Here is a 21,194-nt window from a genome sequence, read left to right as displayed (position 1 = left end):
TATTAACAAATCGAATTGCTCAGTCCTTTGAAATACAAATATGCTTCCAAAATTTTTTTTTAATAAATATTAATACCTAATAAGCAATTCTATGAAAAAATTTGTATGTACAACTGTAATAAAAATTAGGTAACAATTATTATATGTAACCATAACAATTTTATTTTGATGTGTGCAATTATGTTTGTTTTTCTTAATAATATTAAAATATATAAAAAAAAAATACTGAACATACTGTAGTTTTGTAATATATATAAATATATAAAGGAAAGAATGAATAGTACAAATATATATTTATTATATAACTCTTCATAATCTACAAAGTAGAAGAAGAGCTCCAAAAAAAGCAATCAGAGCGCCAAATATTGGCATTAACTTCATGGAATTTACATCTTGTGGATCTGGTGCTCTAGGTCCACTAGGATTTCTAGTGTGTTGTACCATTTTTACATGATCTTTACTTTCATTTACAGACGGATCTTCTTCTATATCTACCTCATCATGTGATTGTGGTTCAATATCAGAGTATAAATCTGGTAATCTGGGTATGTCTGGAAAAAAAATTTATATATATGCATATATAAAAATAAAATAAAATAATTATATGCTTAAAAGTTACACAGACACAGTACAGTAGTACACTTTATAATGAAAACTGATTTATAAATACCTGAAATTCGGCCTTTGGCTACAAGTACTGCGTTTACTTTAGGGTTATCTCTTTCGCCCTAAAATAAAAATTAAAACTGTTGAATTCAATCATAATTTATAAAAAAGTTATATTATTAATAAACAGTACAATATTCACACATTCCAAATAAATACGAAGTTTCATTGATTGTGTATAACAAGTTGTTTAAATATGTAGGTGTTGTACACATATCAAATATTTACAATGTCTACATCATAAGATAATTTTGTTTCATAAATTATTTAATACATCTAATACTTATATTATCTCTCCATATTAAAAAACTTTAATTTTGTGCCAAAATACCATAAAAGTCGAAATTGTCACAAACTTCTAATTGTGGCAGATAAACTTTTACAATGTTACGTAGAATATTTTTTATTTGCTTTAAATGGTAAAATTCGATACTTCTAGTGTTTTCTAAACATCCTGATAATTGAGTAAATAATATTTGCTTGTAATTTTTAACATTTATGTAAGTGCTTAAAAAGATGTTAGTCAACCAATATAATATTATCATGATAACTTGAAAGTTAATTTAGGAAATTTAAGTTTTCACTATAATACTGTGATTCATCAACTATTGGCTTACCTAGTTCAAATGAAAAATTTGAAATAGGTAAAAGCAGGTAAGCTACTAAAGGGTTCAATAATTGTGTACTGTAAGCAAAAATCAAAAACAATTGTTTGAAATATCAAGTCATACTTTTATAAAATCCACTCGAACAAGATTTCCTTTGATTTCAGATATCTCTCCTCTCCAATATAATGTTGTACCGTCTACCGTAAATTCAATGTATTCGTCATGAGCAGAACCAAATCCAACTTTGTCGTAGATGTCTAACATCGGTACCACTACATGTTGACCGTTCAAAACGACATCAAACACCTGAAAATAATACATTTCGATAAGGGTTTTGGTTTTAATGCATTTGGTGGTTATCACACCGCGGAGAGCGATAATACCTTTAAGCCACTGTTAGTGAAGTACACCTCGCTGAACTTGAGCACCATCACATAGTCGCCGTCCTGCATGACGGGTATGTCGTAGCCGAACGTGGTTTGCGAATACCTCTCAGTCTGGTAGAGGATCTGGTCGTGAGGCTTGACCCGCTGTATGGACAACTTCTTGCCGTAGTCCGATTCCGTGCCGACCCGGTTGAAGTCTCTCTGGTACAGTATACCATAGCTGTCGACGTGCGCGTCACCGCCTGCGTTGACGGCGAAAATCACGTCCTCCTTGTCCAGGCACCGGCACAGCAGCGCGTTGGCGCACATGAGCAGGACGAACAGTGGCCACGCCATGTCGTAGCCACCGGCCAACATCGGCGGGAGATGCAATGGAACACGTTACGTCGGTGGTCGGTCAGATGGTGGCTGGACGGTTAGCGACGCGTGCCATACTACCTACTAGTACTACTACCGGTGGTGTCGAGGGCGCCGGTTAGATGCGCGACGTGGCCGCGGCTCGCACACACGACAAGTCATACGACAGATTTTCGCTGACGTATTTTCCGTTTGAAATCCATTTTTGCCAACTATTCCGAGCTTAATCGAGCGCGGTGATCGACGTTGTTGGCTATTACGACGTCATGAGTCATTGCTGCAATCCTCAAGTGCCAACGCCAAAGCAACGGTATCCAAAAATATTATTTGATTATGACAGTGTGACGGTAAATTGTTATAAATAATTATTATTTTCGATGTCGCATGACAGAAGTGGTAAGAAGTGAAAATATTTAGTCGGTCGGATACCGATTTTTATCCGAGTCGGACGGTAGTCAGAAGAGGACTAGGAGGACCGAAACGAAAACGGCATCAGCCAATTATTTACATAAAGTTACATTATTAAACTGAATTATATTGAAAGTTCAAAATATTATATTAACACCTGTTTCCTGATTCATAATAAGACGTTAGACGATGGATGATGGAAAAATCTGTAAGTGGGTATACAACTTTTAAATTTATTATTTAAAATACAATTTACTATTATTGCTACTGCAATACATGATTACATGGTACAATACCGTGAAATTAAGCGAGTGGTAACTGGTGAGCGGTCCTTATCAATTTCCCACTGAGATTACTATTAAGTTGCCTATCTTTAACTCCTTGAAAACGGATAATAAATTCCCGCCATTGTTTAAATAACGATTGTGAACTTTGTTTGTTTAATCGATCACACAATATCTATCTATCCTACCTAGTGACCTATCAACAATCAACATGGATAAATAACCAATACAAAAACTTAAAAAATAGCCAAAATAAAACCAAAGGAGCCGTGATGTATGAAATCGATGAAAAACATCTAAACCTAAGCTAAAATCACATCTGCCACAATACCAACCGGCAGACTATTAACATAAGAATATATCTACTTCTTTGTTTGGTTATGATTATTATATTTGGTGCTAAGACGTTTTTTCCATTCCCCCCTCCCCGAGTGGGACTATTTCCGCCTGAACAAAAAATTTGAAGTAAAAATATTGAACAATAATATATAATGCAAATCAATAATTGTACAAATGATTATTGTATTATGTATATCATTATAAATATAACTCAATAACATGTCTTAGTAATACTATCACCGATACAAAATTAAATTATATAATTTAATAAATTTACTGTTTGCAAAAATCAAATAATGTAAGTCAAAAAAACTCAGCTAATATTTTTATTCAGGTAAGATAACTCGGAGAATAATAACGTAAAAGATAATAGTAGAGAGGTAATCGTATATTTTGAATAAAATCAAATATCGTATTCTTCAACCTAATTTAATGTGACATTAATTGGTAATCATTTAATCCCAGCTTTCAGTACTTACTATTTAAACTGATTGAAATAATTAGTTGCTATTTTTTGTACATCATAATAAAAATATAATTAAAATTATTATATACTATATAATATAGATTTTTTTTCATTATTAGCTTAGGTCGGTAACTATTGCAGCTCGAAATTTATATAATTACACTAAACATGCTTATGACAAGCATAGAAGGAAAAAATAATATTAAGACAGTAATAAGTGAAAAAATGTACAAAAATATATTAATAAATGTAAATGTAAATTAGGAAACTGATTTTCAATAATATGGGATTATAGACGATTATTTTGTCAAAAATTATTTAGTATACCGAATCACTAATATTAATATGTTACAAAATATCCTTATAGAAATTATGGAAGCTATATTCTCCGCTCACAATTGTACTAAGTTTGCTAGTTTTCACCTGTGATACTATTGTTAAAATCTTCAATTTTTTTACCTTCGTGTACATTCTACTCGAATGACTATATGGTATCTGATATTAAATTTGGTCATTACTAAAGTTGAATTAATAATTATTATGGTATAATGTATGCCTTTTGTCGTACTATCCGACCGTTCCCTTTAGATCTCATTGACTAGGTATATGATATTAATTAATATTATAAAATAATATGAATTTTTACTACAAGTATTATAGCATGTCAATGGTAACCATTTATATAAGCAAAAACAAATTCGATGTTCGTCCTTTATACTGAGATAAGCACTTTTTTTTAATGAGAATTTTGGAAAATTCTTGCTTAGCCACCTTTGCATAGTGGTACGAATGTACCTTGAAAATCTCAAGTCTCTATCATAAGTTAGGTTAGTGGTTCTCAACTGGTAGTCCTGCAGCAAAGAATTTTTTTTTATATTATAAAGAAAAAAATAAGTGGTATAGGGGCAAAGGGTGGTTATAAATAAGTCGTAGTCCGTGACAATAATGCATTAACCATTACAAGGTTCTCACTTGTTTAATCTCTTCATTGATCCGTCCTACAGTCAGGATTATTATAAATGTAGAATATATATATATATATATATAATTGGTATAAGAACGAAAATAATTTTTCATATTTATGTAGTTACACTAAACATTGATTATTATTAAAATAAGGTATAAACATTAGTTTAACTAAATAACATTTTGTTTACTATTTACTATACACACTTATGCATTGTTCGCTAGCGAAGCGAACTGTTCTGTGTGGTTAGGTGTCAAAAATATTCAGATAAGGAGATTTTGCTTTGTATTGTTTTAAATAATAATAAGGTAATTATTAAAGTTTATAATTATTTATTTTAAACATGTATTTATACTTAATAAGTTATATATAATAATAGTTGACATAGGTGCAAATAATTATAAATTATTTAAATTTGTACTAAATTAATTTTCATATTTTGTTACCATATTGTCAAAAGAATTTTTTTTAAGAAAGTAAAATTTGTGCAATATCGTTTTTATCCAAAATTAATATGAAAATGATAATTTGGCATGTATTTGTATTTTCAGCAGCATTGTTTTTGTTTCAACGAATAATTTTAAAAGGAAGTAGTTATAACAGTATGTATAATAATACGAAAATATGGAATTGCAGGTCAATTAATAGGTAAGAGTTGATAAGCATGTACGTCACATACTTTAATAAAAACAATACAGATTTGTTTTTGGTATGAATAATAAATGTATATAAACGTTGAACTATTTATATTATATTCATAACAATTAACTTTTGCATATAAATTAACGATTTTTGAGTACTTACACGAGTCATAACGAATAAACTTAATTCTATAATATATATATTAATAAACTTAAAACATATTTTTATGATTGTTGTGATCTTTCATATTCCTTAAAATGCATAGGAATTAAAATATTAGGTACAGAACAATTTAAAAAATATTATTTGATCAATATAATATTATCAATTATCACGTATATTCGATTTCTGATTTATGCGACTGCTACTGTTAAGTAATTGTTAATACTATATAGTCTATAGTACCTATACCGGCTATACCTACTCCTATCCCTAAAAATGGTTGTATAGCGACTTAACATATAAAATAGATATAGATATACAATACATGTTATCTGAAATTGGTAAAAATTAATTTAAAGTTATGATCTTAAGAATTACAAAATCATAGTGTTTATCTGTTGAGTTTTTAATTTTGTATTATATATTATGATAATTGAGTAATATAGGTCTGACTCATGGTGGCAGATAATTTATATGATTTGTTTAAAAAAAAAAACGTAGATACTTACTTATACAGTTATACCACAAAATGTAAAAAAATGATAGCTCTAATAAGGTTGTTATTGTTTTAATAATACAAGTTAATTCACACACGAAAGGCGTATATGATGTGTTTGGTATAGATACCTATGGCTTTGCTTATTTTTACTATTACAGCACACTACATACATAGTACACACGTACACACATACATAAATACACATATTATAGGCGAGGCTGTGCGATGACATTGATGATCTTAGGCTTGAGGCTGACCAATGACAAACTGGCTCCGCCCCATAAAATCTCGCATCACTCTGCTGCCGTACCGAGGTCATCGACGATCATCATTCTGCTGACAGCAATATGGACAGCTCCGAGGGAAGACGACCAAAATGCGCGCGATGTAGGAACCATGGTGTTATATCATGGTTGAAGGGTCACAAAAAACGGTGTTCTTACAAAGAATGCGTGTGTCCGAAGTGCAATCTTATTGCTGAAAGACAACGGGTCATGGCGGCTCAAGTAAGTCAGCATAATGTCTTGTTTATTTCTCCTCTAATAATCATTATTGATTTCTGTAAGATTTGAATGCCATCAGATTTATATTGATCATATATCTAATATATGTTATTTTAAAATAAATTTTTATATTCTTAAAGTTTTCAGGAATGAATTAAATTGTAGAAACGCCTTAAAAGCATAATTTGAACATGGTCAATATTTTTATAAAAACCATTTGATATTTGATAAAATTATCCTACATTTTCGTTGATTTAATTAAGAGAAATGTTATTATTACTAAATTATCAACCTCCTAGTTCAGTCTCATAATGTATATTTTATAACAGACTTTTTTTTTATACATTTTTAAACTAGAAAAAGCACAAATTTTCGTATTGTATTATCTTAAAAAATAATATGTGTTAATAAATATTATTGACTATTAAACTTAAAATCAGCGAAAATATTATTTCAATTTTAAAATATTTTAGGAAAGGTTTTATTAATAGCATATTTAAAATTGAAGTCTGTTAGTTTTGTGAAAAATTAATTTAGTATTTAATTAAGTACTATATTTCCATTTATGCATTTTATTAGAAATTATTTTATTTTATAGATTGGTTGTAAAATATTAAGTATAAACATTAATGATAAATTATACATATATATTTTAATTTAACTCGAATTACTATACTTATCTAAATGATATACGATTTAAATTTAATTTAATATTATTAATTCATTATTTTTAATAATATAAAACATTAAAAATATAAATTAATTATTTGTTATTACGTATTAGTTATTCGTAGTAAGGAATTTAATTACATAGACTTTGAAATTATGTTTTAATAGCAGCGAAATTTTTTTTTCTAAATTGGTGTAAATTAATGATTTAAAGGTCGCATTAAAAAGACAACAAGCAGCGGAGGATGCTATTGCATTGGGATTGGCTTCGGTTACTTCCGGAACTAAATACGGATGCTTACCACAAGGTCCCATATTTGGTATGACTGTTCCCACATCCAAGTCTCCTGTCGGTAAGTAAATTTATATTTCCTATAGTGAGGATATGATATAAATCGTTGAGTGATTTTTAGCAAAAGAAGAAACTGCTCGACCTGAAGAAAATTCCACAGCGAATGAACAGTTATCAGATGGGGCCAAGGGAGTTGTACCACCGGGTTCTCTCGATTTGCTTTGTCGGTTATTTCCAGAGAAAAAGCGATCGGTCCTGGAATTGGTACTTCGTAGATGTGAACATGATTTATTGAAAGCTATAGAGCATTGTGTACCCTTATGCAAGTCTTTGGCAGCCACCACGAAATCTCGGAAGACCAGCACAGGTAAATACGTCAGACTTAATACCTATATATTAAATATTTTGAAAGAGCAAGGAATGTTTTATGGTTTTAAAATGGTATGCGTTTTTAATTTTTTTTCTTACATCAAATTTTGGAGAAGAATATTTTCTTTAGTCTACAACATTAAGGGTGGTTTTTATTTTCTTAGTAAAAAATGTTATTGAGCTAATATTTTGGGTAGTCAAAAATAGGAAAATCTAAGTACCTACTTTTCTTAACAGTTGGTAAAACTAATATAAAATAACTTAAAAACGGAAATAAGTACATAGTACCAATTAAAAAATAAGATATTATTTTTTAACATGTGGTTCATAAATGAAGAGTTGTACTTATAGAAACTGAAAATTATCACCTTATTTTTTATAATGCATTTTTTATAGGTACGTAAAGTAGATATTTTGATAGTTTTTGGATCTTATTGATCTATCTGTAAATGTTTGAAATGTTTGAAATGTTTGATTATTATTTTATTTTTTTTCGAAGCTTATTCTCGAATAACTTGAAAATTTAATATAAGATCAAAACATAATAATTTGAAAATTATTTATTCTCATAATTTTCTATTTTTTTATCATCTCTTCTGGATTCTCTACTCCTATCAAATGTTGGTCTTCTACGTGCAGGATCACGCCACTATTGTCTCGGTAATTCCTAGAGTCTTATGTTATCTAGTACTCAATAAAATATTTTATTTTTCATTTTCCGTTCTCCGTGCTTGACATGTCCTGTATAGTGCCCATCCAATAATTTTTCTCTTCATTATTTCTACCATAACAGGTTGATTATAGGTAAAATATATTTAAATTAATTGGTTCTTTGGTTCTACACTCAAAATTGTTAGTTTCCATATTCTATATTAAGGTGAAAAAAAGACAAATATAATAGTTGATTTGTTAAAATTAAAAATATATTCTGCACCGTAGAGATTTGAACCACATCACACTTTTCATTGGTTTGTCTGTATTGACGTTTGATGAATAATATATACGCGATGTTTTTGACAAATATTTGAACAATTTACCAAAATACCAAACAGTGAAAATACTAATAAGTACCTAATAATAAATATAAATATTAAATATAATGTAAGGTACGCTATCTTTAGAAATGGCTCATCCAACCGTCTTCTATAACCTCACTACCTCAGTATCATTTTTCGTATAAACGAGTACAATGATTCATGATTGACACATACACTATAAAGTGACATAATAGCTACTCAATGACGAGACGTATTCAGTTCTTATACTATACAGCAGAGCGTGTTCCTCGGGCTCTTTTTATACACAGACACTTTTCTTTTTAGACAATGTTGATACACCTCTGCAGACTACTACTCTTGGATCCGCATTTATGCCTTGGGGTTTACATCGTGAACCACCAGTGGCTCATCAAAACGCTCGGAGGCAGCTGGCCACTAGATTGACTTATCATGTACCCGAACCGACTACTACGTTGTTTCATCACTTTAGGTAAATATCGACATCATAAAAAGAATTGTAATTTTATTTAACTATTTTGGATATTTTCTTAATTATTAATTTCATATAATTTGCTACAAATGCTTTTTGTGATTTATCAGTTATATGAAAATACCGTTGAGTGAATAAAAAATATATGTACCCATTACTGGGAGTGTACGTTTTTACTCTTTACTCTTTAGGTACGGGTAATTATAAACTGTACGTAAACAAAATACAACATACAATTAGAGACAAATTAATTTTTAATTTTATACTCTTAGTAACTAGAATCTAGTTATAACATTTGTTCTAGGTATCTGATTTATTTCTGACAAAATATTACAGTTGGAAGCTTGAAGAGTATTTTGAAATTGTTATAAATAAATTAAGTGAATAAAATTTTCCAATTTTTCGGTTATACATAAATATGTTTATATTTTTTAAATATATAGTCAATATATAGGTAATAGACTATCGTTTAAGATGTTGAGGATCAAAAAATTAAAAATAGTTATATATATATATATTTTTTTTTTTTTTAATTTTTACTAAATAGTTATATTATAAATTATAATCAAATAGTTTTAAAAATAATTTATAATATACGTATCAAATTAATTACGATTCATCCTGAATTTTGAATTAGATAAATATAGTATAATCATTAATTGATAAATGTATTTTACAAATACATTAAAAAATATTAATTTACATACCTACTAAATATTTTTTATAAATATATAAGTTTTATTTTATATTATTGATACATATTTTATAAGTCACAATATATAAACATAGACTAAATTATTATAGTATTAAATGAGAGATTTTGTATTTTTAGGACCCAATCTACTGGAGTTTCATGTGGACCGCCTTTTTATTTGCCACCGTTCTTGCTAGAATCAGCTGAATCATGTCATGTAGCCAACTGCGCTGAATGTGCATCAGCTGCAGCACAACAGATATGAAATATTTGAAATCATCATTACTGTTAATATATTTAACTAAAATGTATAAATAATTAGATATTTGAATAAGTCTTTAACTTGTATATTAACTATTATAAGTTGTATTGAATATTATAATTTAATAAATAAATAATTACAGTATATTATATAATATACCTATAGGTATTTGCATATTAATACAAAATATTATTTTAATATATTTCTGATCGTCTGAAAATTAAATTAATTGTATTCTTTAAGTCCATTGAACTCTGAACACAAATTATAATGTTCCCTCCCACACTATTTCGTGACAGAGTCAAATTAATGAAACACGGATAAATGATGACAACTCGATAAACGGACGTGTTAGCTAACAATAGTGCATTTGGCAGGAAACAAAAGAATTTCTGGACTATCTTCAAAACAGTAAGAAAAGTTATATTTGTGTTTGTGTATACGTGTGTGTCCACTTTGACGAGTTTTAGAACATCATTGTGATTTGTTAATGATTTTAATACGTCATTAATTTATGTGAAATGAAAATACTTTGTAAACACTCATCACATTTTTATTGAAACAGAATACAATATTTTAGACGTAAAATCAGCAGTTTTATTCGAGTACTGAATTACTAAATTATTTAAATTATTTACGTTGTAAGTCACATTGTGTCAGTAAAATATGTATCGTAATTTGAAAATTCGTGTCCAATAATGTTATTCAAGCAATAGAATATTTATATGGGGTTATATTGGTTATATATTTTAATGGTAATAATGACAACTGAACACAATAAAAATGATACTAACGCTTTTTCAATATAATAACGTTCATCATGTATTATATTTAACAACGAAATCTTGGATTTTAAATACCCCAGCGAATTATTGTACACAAATCACTGGTTACCATCAAATACCATTATACCAATCAAAACAGTTAGCATTAACATCTGTGGTTTGTATACACATCGCAGCACGACGAAATGAAAATTGAAAAAGAGTATGATTATGGAAATAAAAAAAAACAAATTTTATTATCTATTCACCTTAGCTCCAGCCACATGGTTGTTGTATCTAAATCACAGAAGGCCAGGGCACGGCTTGCAGGAGTCCTTTAAAAAATTGCTATTCGTAAGTCATTTAATGACTTTGATCAATTTTATTTTTTGGTATTTGATACAAATATGCGAAGCTTATAAAATAAATCATTTCAACTAGGTAAGTACATCATGGCTCTTATTATGTGTTCCTTTAAACTGTGCCCACAACAGTTTATAGTAAACGTGTGCGGGTAATTTCTTAAACATATTTATGTTTTTGCTAAGTTAGAAAATCTATAGGACATCAACCTGAAGCGCGTAAAACGAACTCATCCTTGAGGTCTCGTTGCGCTGTATACCCTACACCCACACTAATCTAGAACTGACAGCACAGCATTATTGTGATAATTGCACGCGAACCAATGTATCGAAATAATGTCGTAAATCGGTTAAAGACGTGTGTGACGGTGTAATGTGACGTTGTATATCATGTACAACGCGAATTTCGCTGGTAATCGCTTCCCACACACTGTATGGTATAATATAGTCTGCGCTTCACGACGACGTCTTATTGTGGTCGTATTAATAAGTTATATGTTTGCTTTATGCGTGCGCAGGGATTGTCAAAAGTATAATATAAGTATAATAATATGACGTTTGTCAAAGTAGTGTATATAATTGCCTAGTGTCGATGTATGAACCATCATCTGGCACAGACAATATCATCGTGTACATCGGTGGCGGCGAGGAAGGCGTCTCGGGCGGGTAGGATGGGTGGGACCAGAGGGGGGATACCTAACAAAAACTAAGCCATCGAGAACAAAAATCTCAACAAGTACTATCACGTCTATATATATATATTATTTCCACCGCCGTCCTATATGTACATTATATACCTCTAAGGTCTTCGTCGGACCCTCGGGGTATGACTGCAAATTCAAAAACAAACACTGCCGCCGCGGTAGTACTATCAATCAGATGCACCGGCGGCGACGTTGAATTTATATATATACATATATATTTTTATTTATATATTATATACACACACTTGTGTGTTTGTACGATCGTATAAGATTTCATGTGTGTATTTAATATAATATAATATGTGTATGCGTGTTTGGATATCGCGTTAACGTCGTGGGTAACTTAATAGTCGCGTGTGTTTACATTCAATTTCACGGGACGTTTGATCGAATAACCGGCTTCCTATTCCACCATATCCTCGCGGGCCGGCAGCGAGGAAAACGGATTTCCTCGTCCGGCCAGGGACAAATGATTTTTAATTCCGCGACACCACGCTCGCGTGTAATTGATATACCTATGGGGATCGAAATTCTTCTACGTTTATATTTTCCCTTTTTCTTTCCTTTTATTATTATTTTTTTTTTTTATCACTCTATCCTTGTCAAAACCGCCGAGGCGACGTCGAACGAGAGAAAACCGCACTTATTATTTCATCCCTCTGGAGGAATCGCCGGAAAATCACACAGACCGGGTGGTCCATTAGCTGTTGCCGCCGCGCCTCAGGTCTGATTGACAGCCACTGACACTCGTTTGACACACGTTTAGAACAAATGCGACTTGTCTGATATAAGAAAAAAAAACCACCGCATGGAAATAATAATATTTGTAGTTGTTTATTTATAATGAAAGCAAATGTTCGGATAAAAGGAAATGTGTTTTTAAATGTGTTTACCGTTTAGCCGATGCCTCATCTGCCGCCCAAATAATGTACAAAATGCGTTGGCATTAATGTAACGGAATCTCACATTTACATGTTTTTGTGTGTATATGCGGCACAGTTCGAACAAAAGTGTTTCGCATATATAAGACGTCATAATAACTCAGTGTTTATTAAACCAGAGTCGCTGTGAAAACTGAAAGCGTAACATCATAAGTCTGGTATATACGATATTTCGTTGTATAATATAAGTTTACGAAAATGTAATTTATTTACTTGAAACTAAATTAGCTGGTAAATATTCAATTCATAGAAGTTTAGTGTAAATTATATAGCATAACTAATTTTTCAGCTTTTGGAATCCATAAAATGTAAAGTTTAATATACGTGACATTATTTGCGTATTTTAATTTTGTCTTCAGTGAATTCTATTTATTTTTATATCGGTATAGGTAATGAAAAATAATCAATCAACACTCAAACTGCAGTTTATGTAATATTATATATCGACATATTAATAATAATGAATGTGTTCAATTTTTATTTTACAATTTTTCAAGTAGGTAGTTATAAACGTGATTAAAATGTATACATATTAATGATCATACGCAAATAAAGTAATAATAATAATAATTTATTAACAACAAAATACATTATGTTGTGTGCTATTTAAAAAAACCATTAAAAATTATTTCGTTAAAAATATAGGTAGGAACACGGAATTTAAGTATAGTAATAAAAATATTAAAATAATAGTTTTAAGTTTTAATCGTTGCATATTATTTATTAAACTTTATGCATATAGGTACGTTCATTGAACTATATTGAAGTATTTTAAATATCAATATTAAACAAATTATTATGATATTGTTGATTTATTAAATTTTAAATACTTTTGACGAACTGGAATTTTTTTTATAAATTGAATAAACGCGTCAACCAAATTGATATTGTGAGTACTAAAAATTAGCAAAATGTAATATATTATTAGCTCGTAAATTTCTCTAAATTTGATACTAAATAAATAAAAAATCGTTGTATTCAAAATGCTAAAAAGTATCAAGTATACAAATATATACAAAATAAGTTTGCAGATTGAAATCTTAACTTCATAAATAGACTTTATAACTTATATAATATATAATAACAAATCATACATTAAATATAAATGGGATTATGTAAAAAAAAAAATATATAATAATAAACATCTGAGTTTTATTGTGACATTATTATCAAAATTATATTAAAGAGCTAAAAAAAAAAAATATGAAATATTTTTTTAACCTAACTCTAGTAATTATAAAGGTGGCATAAATACATTTTCTTACAGTAGGGTGAGGAAATTAGACTTAGTTTTTTAGTATAAAAAATCTAGTGTTAAAATTATATTAAAACAATATCCTTGCAATAATGACATAATTATTAAAAATGAAACATTCATTTCTACTTTATAGGATTTCTGAAATTAGTTCAAAATATTATAGTATCAACTAGATCTATTTCAGTATCAGAAACCGTCAAAGTTAAAAAGTAAATTGAATGCAGACACGAAACATTTATTTATTATTACTTAGTGTTAAAAAAAAAGCGGATAAGTCGTGGATGTCACTCTGCTGTACAGCAGGTTACAAGTGGAGTACTGTAATCGATGGAATTAAATTTGAATCCAATGATATATTATATCATTGTTTACGAAAAACGATTCTGAGCGGAGACGGTTTATCGGTCTAGGATATATTATAAATTATTATCAACTTTCAAATCTTAGATTTAAAAAGAAAAACTTGTATGAATTTCTATTTAAGATATAATTTGAACATTGCCGTAATTTTTACGTATTTAGTCAAAATTTGAACTTTAAATGCTTATAAAAAAAAACACCTATTTAATGTACCAGTTCAAGAACATTACCTTTCAAAAAATATGGTACACTCGATACTTTTGAGCAAGTTTAATGGGAGAATAAGTGTTTACAGAATAAAAAAGAAAAAGAAATAAACACCATTGTAAAACCAATATTCATTCTTCGTTCCGCTCAGAATCTAAAATTATATGAGCATTTAACAAACGTATTTATAATTTATGTTAGTAAAGTTCTAAAAATTATAAAAATATATTAACAAATGATTAACCTTAATCATTTTTGGAGACCTATAATACGCATAAAACGCAAATCAAATTATAAATACATAGGTAGTCTTTTAACACTTTGTTATTCTGGTCTGTTTATAATGAACACTTAAATTTACGTTAAAAGAAACTCTAAAATCTTTCGAATACACCCTATTTTAACTATTTTTTGATATTTTAAGCATCAATATTTGTTATAGGTACTATAATATTTAAGGAGTTTTTACCGTTTTTAGTGGCGATACCAACTTTTTCTGTATGCAATAATCACCATTTTCCCTAAAAATTATTAAATAGACGATTATTTCTAAAATTTGGATGTATCCAAATCGAAATTCTAATGAATAGTTTTTGAGTTATTTTGCTTTATGCACTAAGCTACTAATAATAAATCATAATAAGTTCATTATATTAATAGGTTTGGATGATAAGGGTTTGATATGGATTATAATACGAATATTTGAATATTATAATACCTATTAATTAATATTAATCTATCAACATTTTATTTTTTGTAAAAATATTCAAAATATAATAAGTAATAGATTTAATATTACATTTATTTTAAAGATTTGTAAGACTATTTAAGGATTATTATTCGTCTGGATGGTATACATTCTATAGTCCATACACATTTAAAAAACTAAACGTTAACATTTTTATTTAGACGAATCAACATTTTCAAACAAAAAATTCGTCTGTTTTATTATTTACAGTAAAAAAGGTTATATAGTACCAATTATTATAAATAAATTATGTATCACCGGGATAAACCTTAAATGGTGTAAATATATACAAGTATTCGAAAATATTATACTTAACTAAGACTTATACTTAAAAGTTTTAAAAGTCTGGATTTGAATAAATTATTAAATGAAAAAATAGGTTGAACAATCTTAGTCAATTATTTTGTATATCAGGATTGTAACCTTTATGTTTTTTTCGGTTATCGAACGATTGAGAACATTATACCTTTCGGGCCGAACGATTGAGAACACTTAAAAATAACAAAGAACTTACCGCTGACCCCAACAAAACCCAAAAAAGGATACGATTGAGAAAGAATTTACGTGCAACGTTGCCATATCATTTATTATTTATCATTTAACAAATATTCTTGAAGAAAATCATATGTAATATAAATATGTTTAAAAACAAAAGAAATTTAGAATTATAAGAATATGTATTATATATGTAAAAAAAAGTAAAACATGTAGAATATTATAAAAATATGTATAAAAAATGTAATAAATATGTGACGAGTTTATGAAAAATGAGTTACCTATGAATTAGTAAAGTGGGATAGTATAATCCAACATACTCTAGATATACAAAAGGAAAAATTTATTAATATTCATAATGAATATATGTGGTATGTAGCAAATAAAAGTTCTAATAATTTATTAAAATATCTAGAGTATGTTGGATTATACTATCCCGCTTTAACTAATTCATAGGTAACTCATTAAATTATTAGAACTTTTATTTGCTACATACCACATATATTCATCATGAATATTAATTAATTTTTCCTTTTGTTACCCTGTTCTATCGTTGCTATTCTTAACCGCGACTATAATACGAATACTTCGTTGACGTTTGCATGATGTGCGATGACTAAAACGCCTATTAAGTTATTCTCTCGTATATCTGGTATAAAAGTTAGGTTAGTTAATAGTAGCACACGGTTAATTCGATAAACGTCCGATAAACATTAAAAATCAACTGTATTAATCGTTCAGTCAAAAAGGTATAACGATCTTAATCGTTCGATAGCCGATTATCGTGCTCAAATTATTGTTCGATCAAATTTGGCAACGTTGAAAAAAAAAAATATCGAGTGTTCTCAATCGTGTTACCAAAAATAACGTTCTCAATCGTAGTTTACCGTTTTTTTCGGTTTCGGTTTCGTTTTGGTTTTTCAAAATAATATTGTTAAGGTTTCGGTTTTAATTATAAATTTTAAAAATATGAAATTGAGGTTGCGGTTTATACCGGTTTTAACCTGTTACAAAAAAAAAAAATAAATATTTTAAAACTTTATGCGATTATAGAACCATACTAATACAACCAAAAAATATATATGTATAGGTACAGATAAATCTGGTAGTTTTCAACCAAGTCTAGGAATAGACAGCTCTTTAAACAATCAAAAACCGTATGGTAAGTGGTAACATTACATTCCAATTTAAAATTACAACTAATAAACTTATGCTTTATTATTTACATTTCACCTTAATTAACAATTATTGTTATCAACTTGTCATAACAAGAAAACAAAAATTATTTTCAACTCTCAATAATTTCGTTTAAATATTTTTGGATAGTACTCAGTATCGCTCAGCTATATTATAGTCTACAAACAGTACAAACTACAATCAATTATTATCAAATTATTAATAAAGTAAAGTATATATAATAATTTAATAATTAGACTGTGGATTGTATACTGCAGGCAATGATTTTTATTTTCCATTATATAATATAAAATATTCTTGAAAAGCATAAAATATAAATTAAATAATAAATAATGTCGAAAGCGTTACTTATAAATAAGAAAGTTATAACCGGCAAAAACCTTTAAAAACCGAAAAAATTGAACTTTAAAAATTAGGATCGGGTTTTGGTTTGGTTATTTAAACATGTGGTTTTGGTTAAGTTACGGTTAGTAATTAACACAAGGTTCCCGGTTCTATAATCGGTTATTTTCTGTCCGGTTACAGTCCCTGCAGTGTATATAATATAAAATGCATATACAGCGTGATTCACCAAGAATCTCGTGGCCATTTTTATTTTGGTACCTAATGAATTAATTAAAATTCTTAGTTTCATATTTTTTAAGTATATACTCAAAGACCACTTATAGAAATTTTTGATTTTTTTGTGTTATTTGATAATACTTTTTTTCTCTAAATCATTAAGTGAATATAAATCTTAAAAATATCTTTATCTATCAAATTCAAAATTCGATCGATTAGTTTTTCAGTTATTAAAAGTTTATGCTAATGATAATAGTCTTTAAAAATAATTTTACAATAATATAAAATATATGTAACATTGGATCTGGAATTATACTTGGCTTGGCTTTATTTTTACAAATTATTATCGTTATAAAACTTAAAATTTTAATTTAAAAATATTCCAAAAATCAGATTTTGATTTTTGAATAGCTGCATTATTGAATAAATAAAAGGGGTTGCTTGGAGAACCACTCTATACATATTTTTACACGTAACTGGTTTTTTGTGTCATATCTAAAAATAATATTAAGTATTTATTTAAAATACCAAGATACAGTGGTTCAAAATTTATTTAGAACTGTATTATCCAATTAAATATTGATTAGTCACGGTAATAAAGAAATAAAAGTAAAGTTTTTATTACATAAATTAATTTTAAACCACACTGGGGAAATAATACTACCTTCTACTATATTATCTTTAAGTCATTTTTAATAATAGAAGACCTGCATTTGGTTTTGATCGTACTGCTATAAAATGAGTCTACATGGCGAAAAATAAAACGATCAATCATGCTCTTTTTACGTCAGTAAAATTGATAGTTATGTATTATTTTTATTGATAGTTGTTGACATGTTGTTTAAAGGCAGTTTTGCGGAACGATGAAACGATTGATGTGTTCAGCAATACATATATATTGTATAAAACAGGTATTTAATTATGTTTTTGTATATGACTTATGATGTTATGTAAATTAGAGTAGCAATAACAAAAAAAATAAATCGTAAAAATCGCAAAATAATTATTTCATCAAAGAGCGGTGATTTCGGACAAAATATGTGACTTATATAATATGATATCGTTTAATGGCGTATAATAAATAATATGCTTGTTTTTTCGTCACACGGCGTAATGCATAGTCAAACTTAGTGCACCTGTGTCGGCGAGGTCGAACGGATGCGTGTCATATTATAATAATATTATAATGTGCGCCATTTAGTACTACACCTACCTAATAATATTATTATTAGGGTACGGATTTGTATCTAATAAAAATTCAAAATATGTTAATATTTATGTTATTATTTTTGGCAAAATATATATAAACAAAACAATTGTATGCAACATTAAATTTTAAAATTTTAATCACATAAAGTGAGGTAAAGTAAATAATATAAATATTTAATTTAAGTTACGGAACGAACAATAGCAAATTCAGTCACTAGAATACTAGATTGCCTATGGTGATATAAACAATTCAAATATTTATTTCCCTCAGAATATTGATTATCTCGTCAATATAATATTATATGTGCGAATGAATAAAATAATGTATACAAATACAAAACATTTAACGGAATAGATTGTATTCTTATTTGTTAATTTATTATACGATTATACGTATGAACAACAATAAAGTTAATGGATGAATAATAAAGTCCGCCGGATTGCACTCGCCGTATACATTATAGTAGTCTCGAGGGTGGCGACAACGACGATAATACAAAATACATTTTATATACATACTTTTTTATTTTGCATACCATTATGTATACGTTTACCGTGAAACCCACGCGCTCATGAAATAAAAAAACTCATCAATGGGCACAGCAGAGCGTAGGTATATAAATAGTAGTACTCGTGTGGATGCGAGCTCGTTCAAAGGGATTTTTCGTTTTGGCCGAAAAATAATATCACCTATATATTATATTATAATATTATTACATAGTTTACTGTATTTATTACGTAACGCGCCGCCGCAGATGATGTGATTTTCGTTAGGGGTGGCGGGAAACTGGAGGGTAGTCGTTTCCATTAATGGCAGCGGCGGATCGTCCGCTTCGCGCCGGCGGCACGGCTACTATATTATGCGTTTATCGTAATAATATAACCGCCACTGGAGTCGTGGGCGCATGCGCGTAATATCATTGACACTGCTGCTGCTGCCACTGCCGCCACTGCCGTGACGTCACGTAGCCCATTGCCATCGTGTGTATACAGGGTAATCCGCAGACCGTGCCCACCTACGCTCGATTTACTATTTGATTATAATAATATTATATACGTAAGTGCAATTACGTAGCCAGGGGGGCCACAGGGGCCATGTCCCCCATGGGCCTTATCATATGATATATAATATCATATAAAAATAATCATAAATGTATTCATTTTGACTCTGTATATAATACCGGTTGAGAGTATAATAATTTAAAAAAATGTAATGTTTATCAAAACACCGTAGATTGATAAGCGTGTCATTATCATCAATATTTTCCAAATATTTGGAAAATTAAAAACACTGTTATTTGAATGTTATTTATTTAATTTGTTTTGCCCCCCCCCCCCTTGTAGAAATCCTGGCTACGCCACTTCGTGTGTGGGAATTCAAGTTCTAATTACCGAACGTTTTACTGCTCCAGTTATTATATATAAATATGTTTTAAATTTTTATATAAGTATGCGCCGCGCGCCGGTATGGTTAATGAATTTTTCAGAAGCCTTGTGCCACATATATAGGGTAATTTTTGTTTTTACTGCGAACCTTTTAGCAAATCACTTTTGTCTTATGATTTAGACGTATTGAGAGTGAAATTCGACTGATTCTGGAATTAATTTTTCTGCTCGAAACCCCAAGAGCAGCATATTATTTCTGCAATAAGTTATAAATTTAGTAAAGTAGACATAATATATCTAGGGTACTGCTTTATATATCTTCATTTTTTTAAATGCAGAGGCGGTTTGACTGTTTTATACTTTAGTGGTGCAAGACGCCAAGACAATATATAGACACCCACTTACCCCCCCCCCCCCCAACCATCATAATAGAAATTACAAATAAATATTTTTTAATAAGTTTATAATTTATAATTATAAGGCCCTTATATTCTTAACTCGACGCTTTCAACAGTTTCAGCCACGATTATCATTTATCATATGTCATTGATTAGGTACTTAATTACTTTTTTCATTTATTGAACATTAAAATTAAACATTGCGGTCAGCACATGCTCAACCAAGACCACCCACCCCCCTAACATTGGTGGTGCAGTGCACCAAAAACAGTATACTCAAACCGCCTCTGGGTCTTAATAAGTACCTGCAGCTTTGTAAAAATTCAAAAACATATATAATATCAATATACAAATGGAACTGTAATTACATTAATTGCAGCATGTTATTGTCAAAATAAGGACGTAACGGGGGCATGACCGTGTTTGGCGAATCACCCTGTGTACATATTATATACATATTGCATTATATTATGTATACGCCGTTGACCGGGTCGACCAGGCCGCGGAGTCGGGTGTTCCGGCGTACCCGTTTAACCCCGTACA

The 21,194-nt window shown here is 29.2% G+C and overlaps 2 protein-coding genes across 2 annotated transcripts; one reads left to right on the top strand and one right to left on the bottom strand.

The window, feature by feature from the left end:
* Positions 1-274: 274 nt before the first annotated feature.
* LOC107173712 (malectin-A) lies at positions 275-2,680 on the bottom strand. Its single transcript, XM_015524349.2, has 4 exons — positions 1,658-2,680; positions 1,398-1,580; positions 671-728; positions 275-551 (listed from the first exon to the last, which is right to left on the bottom strand). The coding sequence occupies exons 1-4, from the start codon at positions 2,015-2,017 to the stop codon at positions 310-312; spliced, it is 843 nt and encodes a 280-aa protein (XP_015379835.1). The 5' UTR covers positions 2,018-2,680; the 3' UTR covers positions 275-309.
* Positions 2,681-5,343: 2,663 nt separating this feature from the next.
* LOC107173717 (doublesex- and mab-3-related transcription factor dmd-4-like) lies at positions 5,344-10,157 on the top strand. The gene is made up of 5 exons (XM_015524354.2): positions 5,344-6,290; positions 7,171-7,309; positions 7,370-7,615; positions 8,940-9,105; positions 9,938-10,157. The coding sequence occupies exons 1-5, from the start codon at positions 6,132-6,134 to the stop codon at positions 10,062-10,064; spliced, it is 837 nt and encodes a 278-aa protein (XP_015379840.1). The 5' UTR covers positions 5,344-6,131; the 3' UTR covers positions 10,065-10,157.
* Positions 10,158-21,194: the final 11,037 nt, after the last annotated feature.

This window comes from Diuraphis noxia, unplaced genomic scaffold, assembly GCF_037042655.1.
Source record: "Diuraphis noxia isolate RWA-SAM2 unplaced genomic scaffold, SU_Dnox_SAM2 contig0005, whole genome shotgun sequence".
Lineage (NCBI taxonomy): Eukaryota > Metazoa > Arthropoda > Insecta > Hemiptera > Aphididae > Diuraphis > Diuraphis noxia.
The sequence above is the reverse complement of the archived record's forward strand: the minus strand, read 5'-3'. Positions and strand labels throughout refer to the sequence as shown.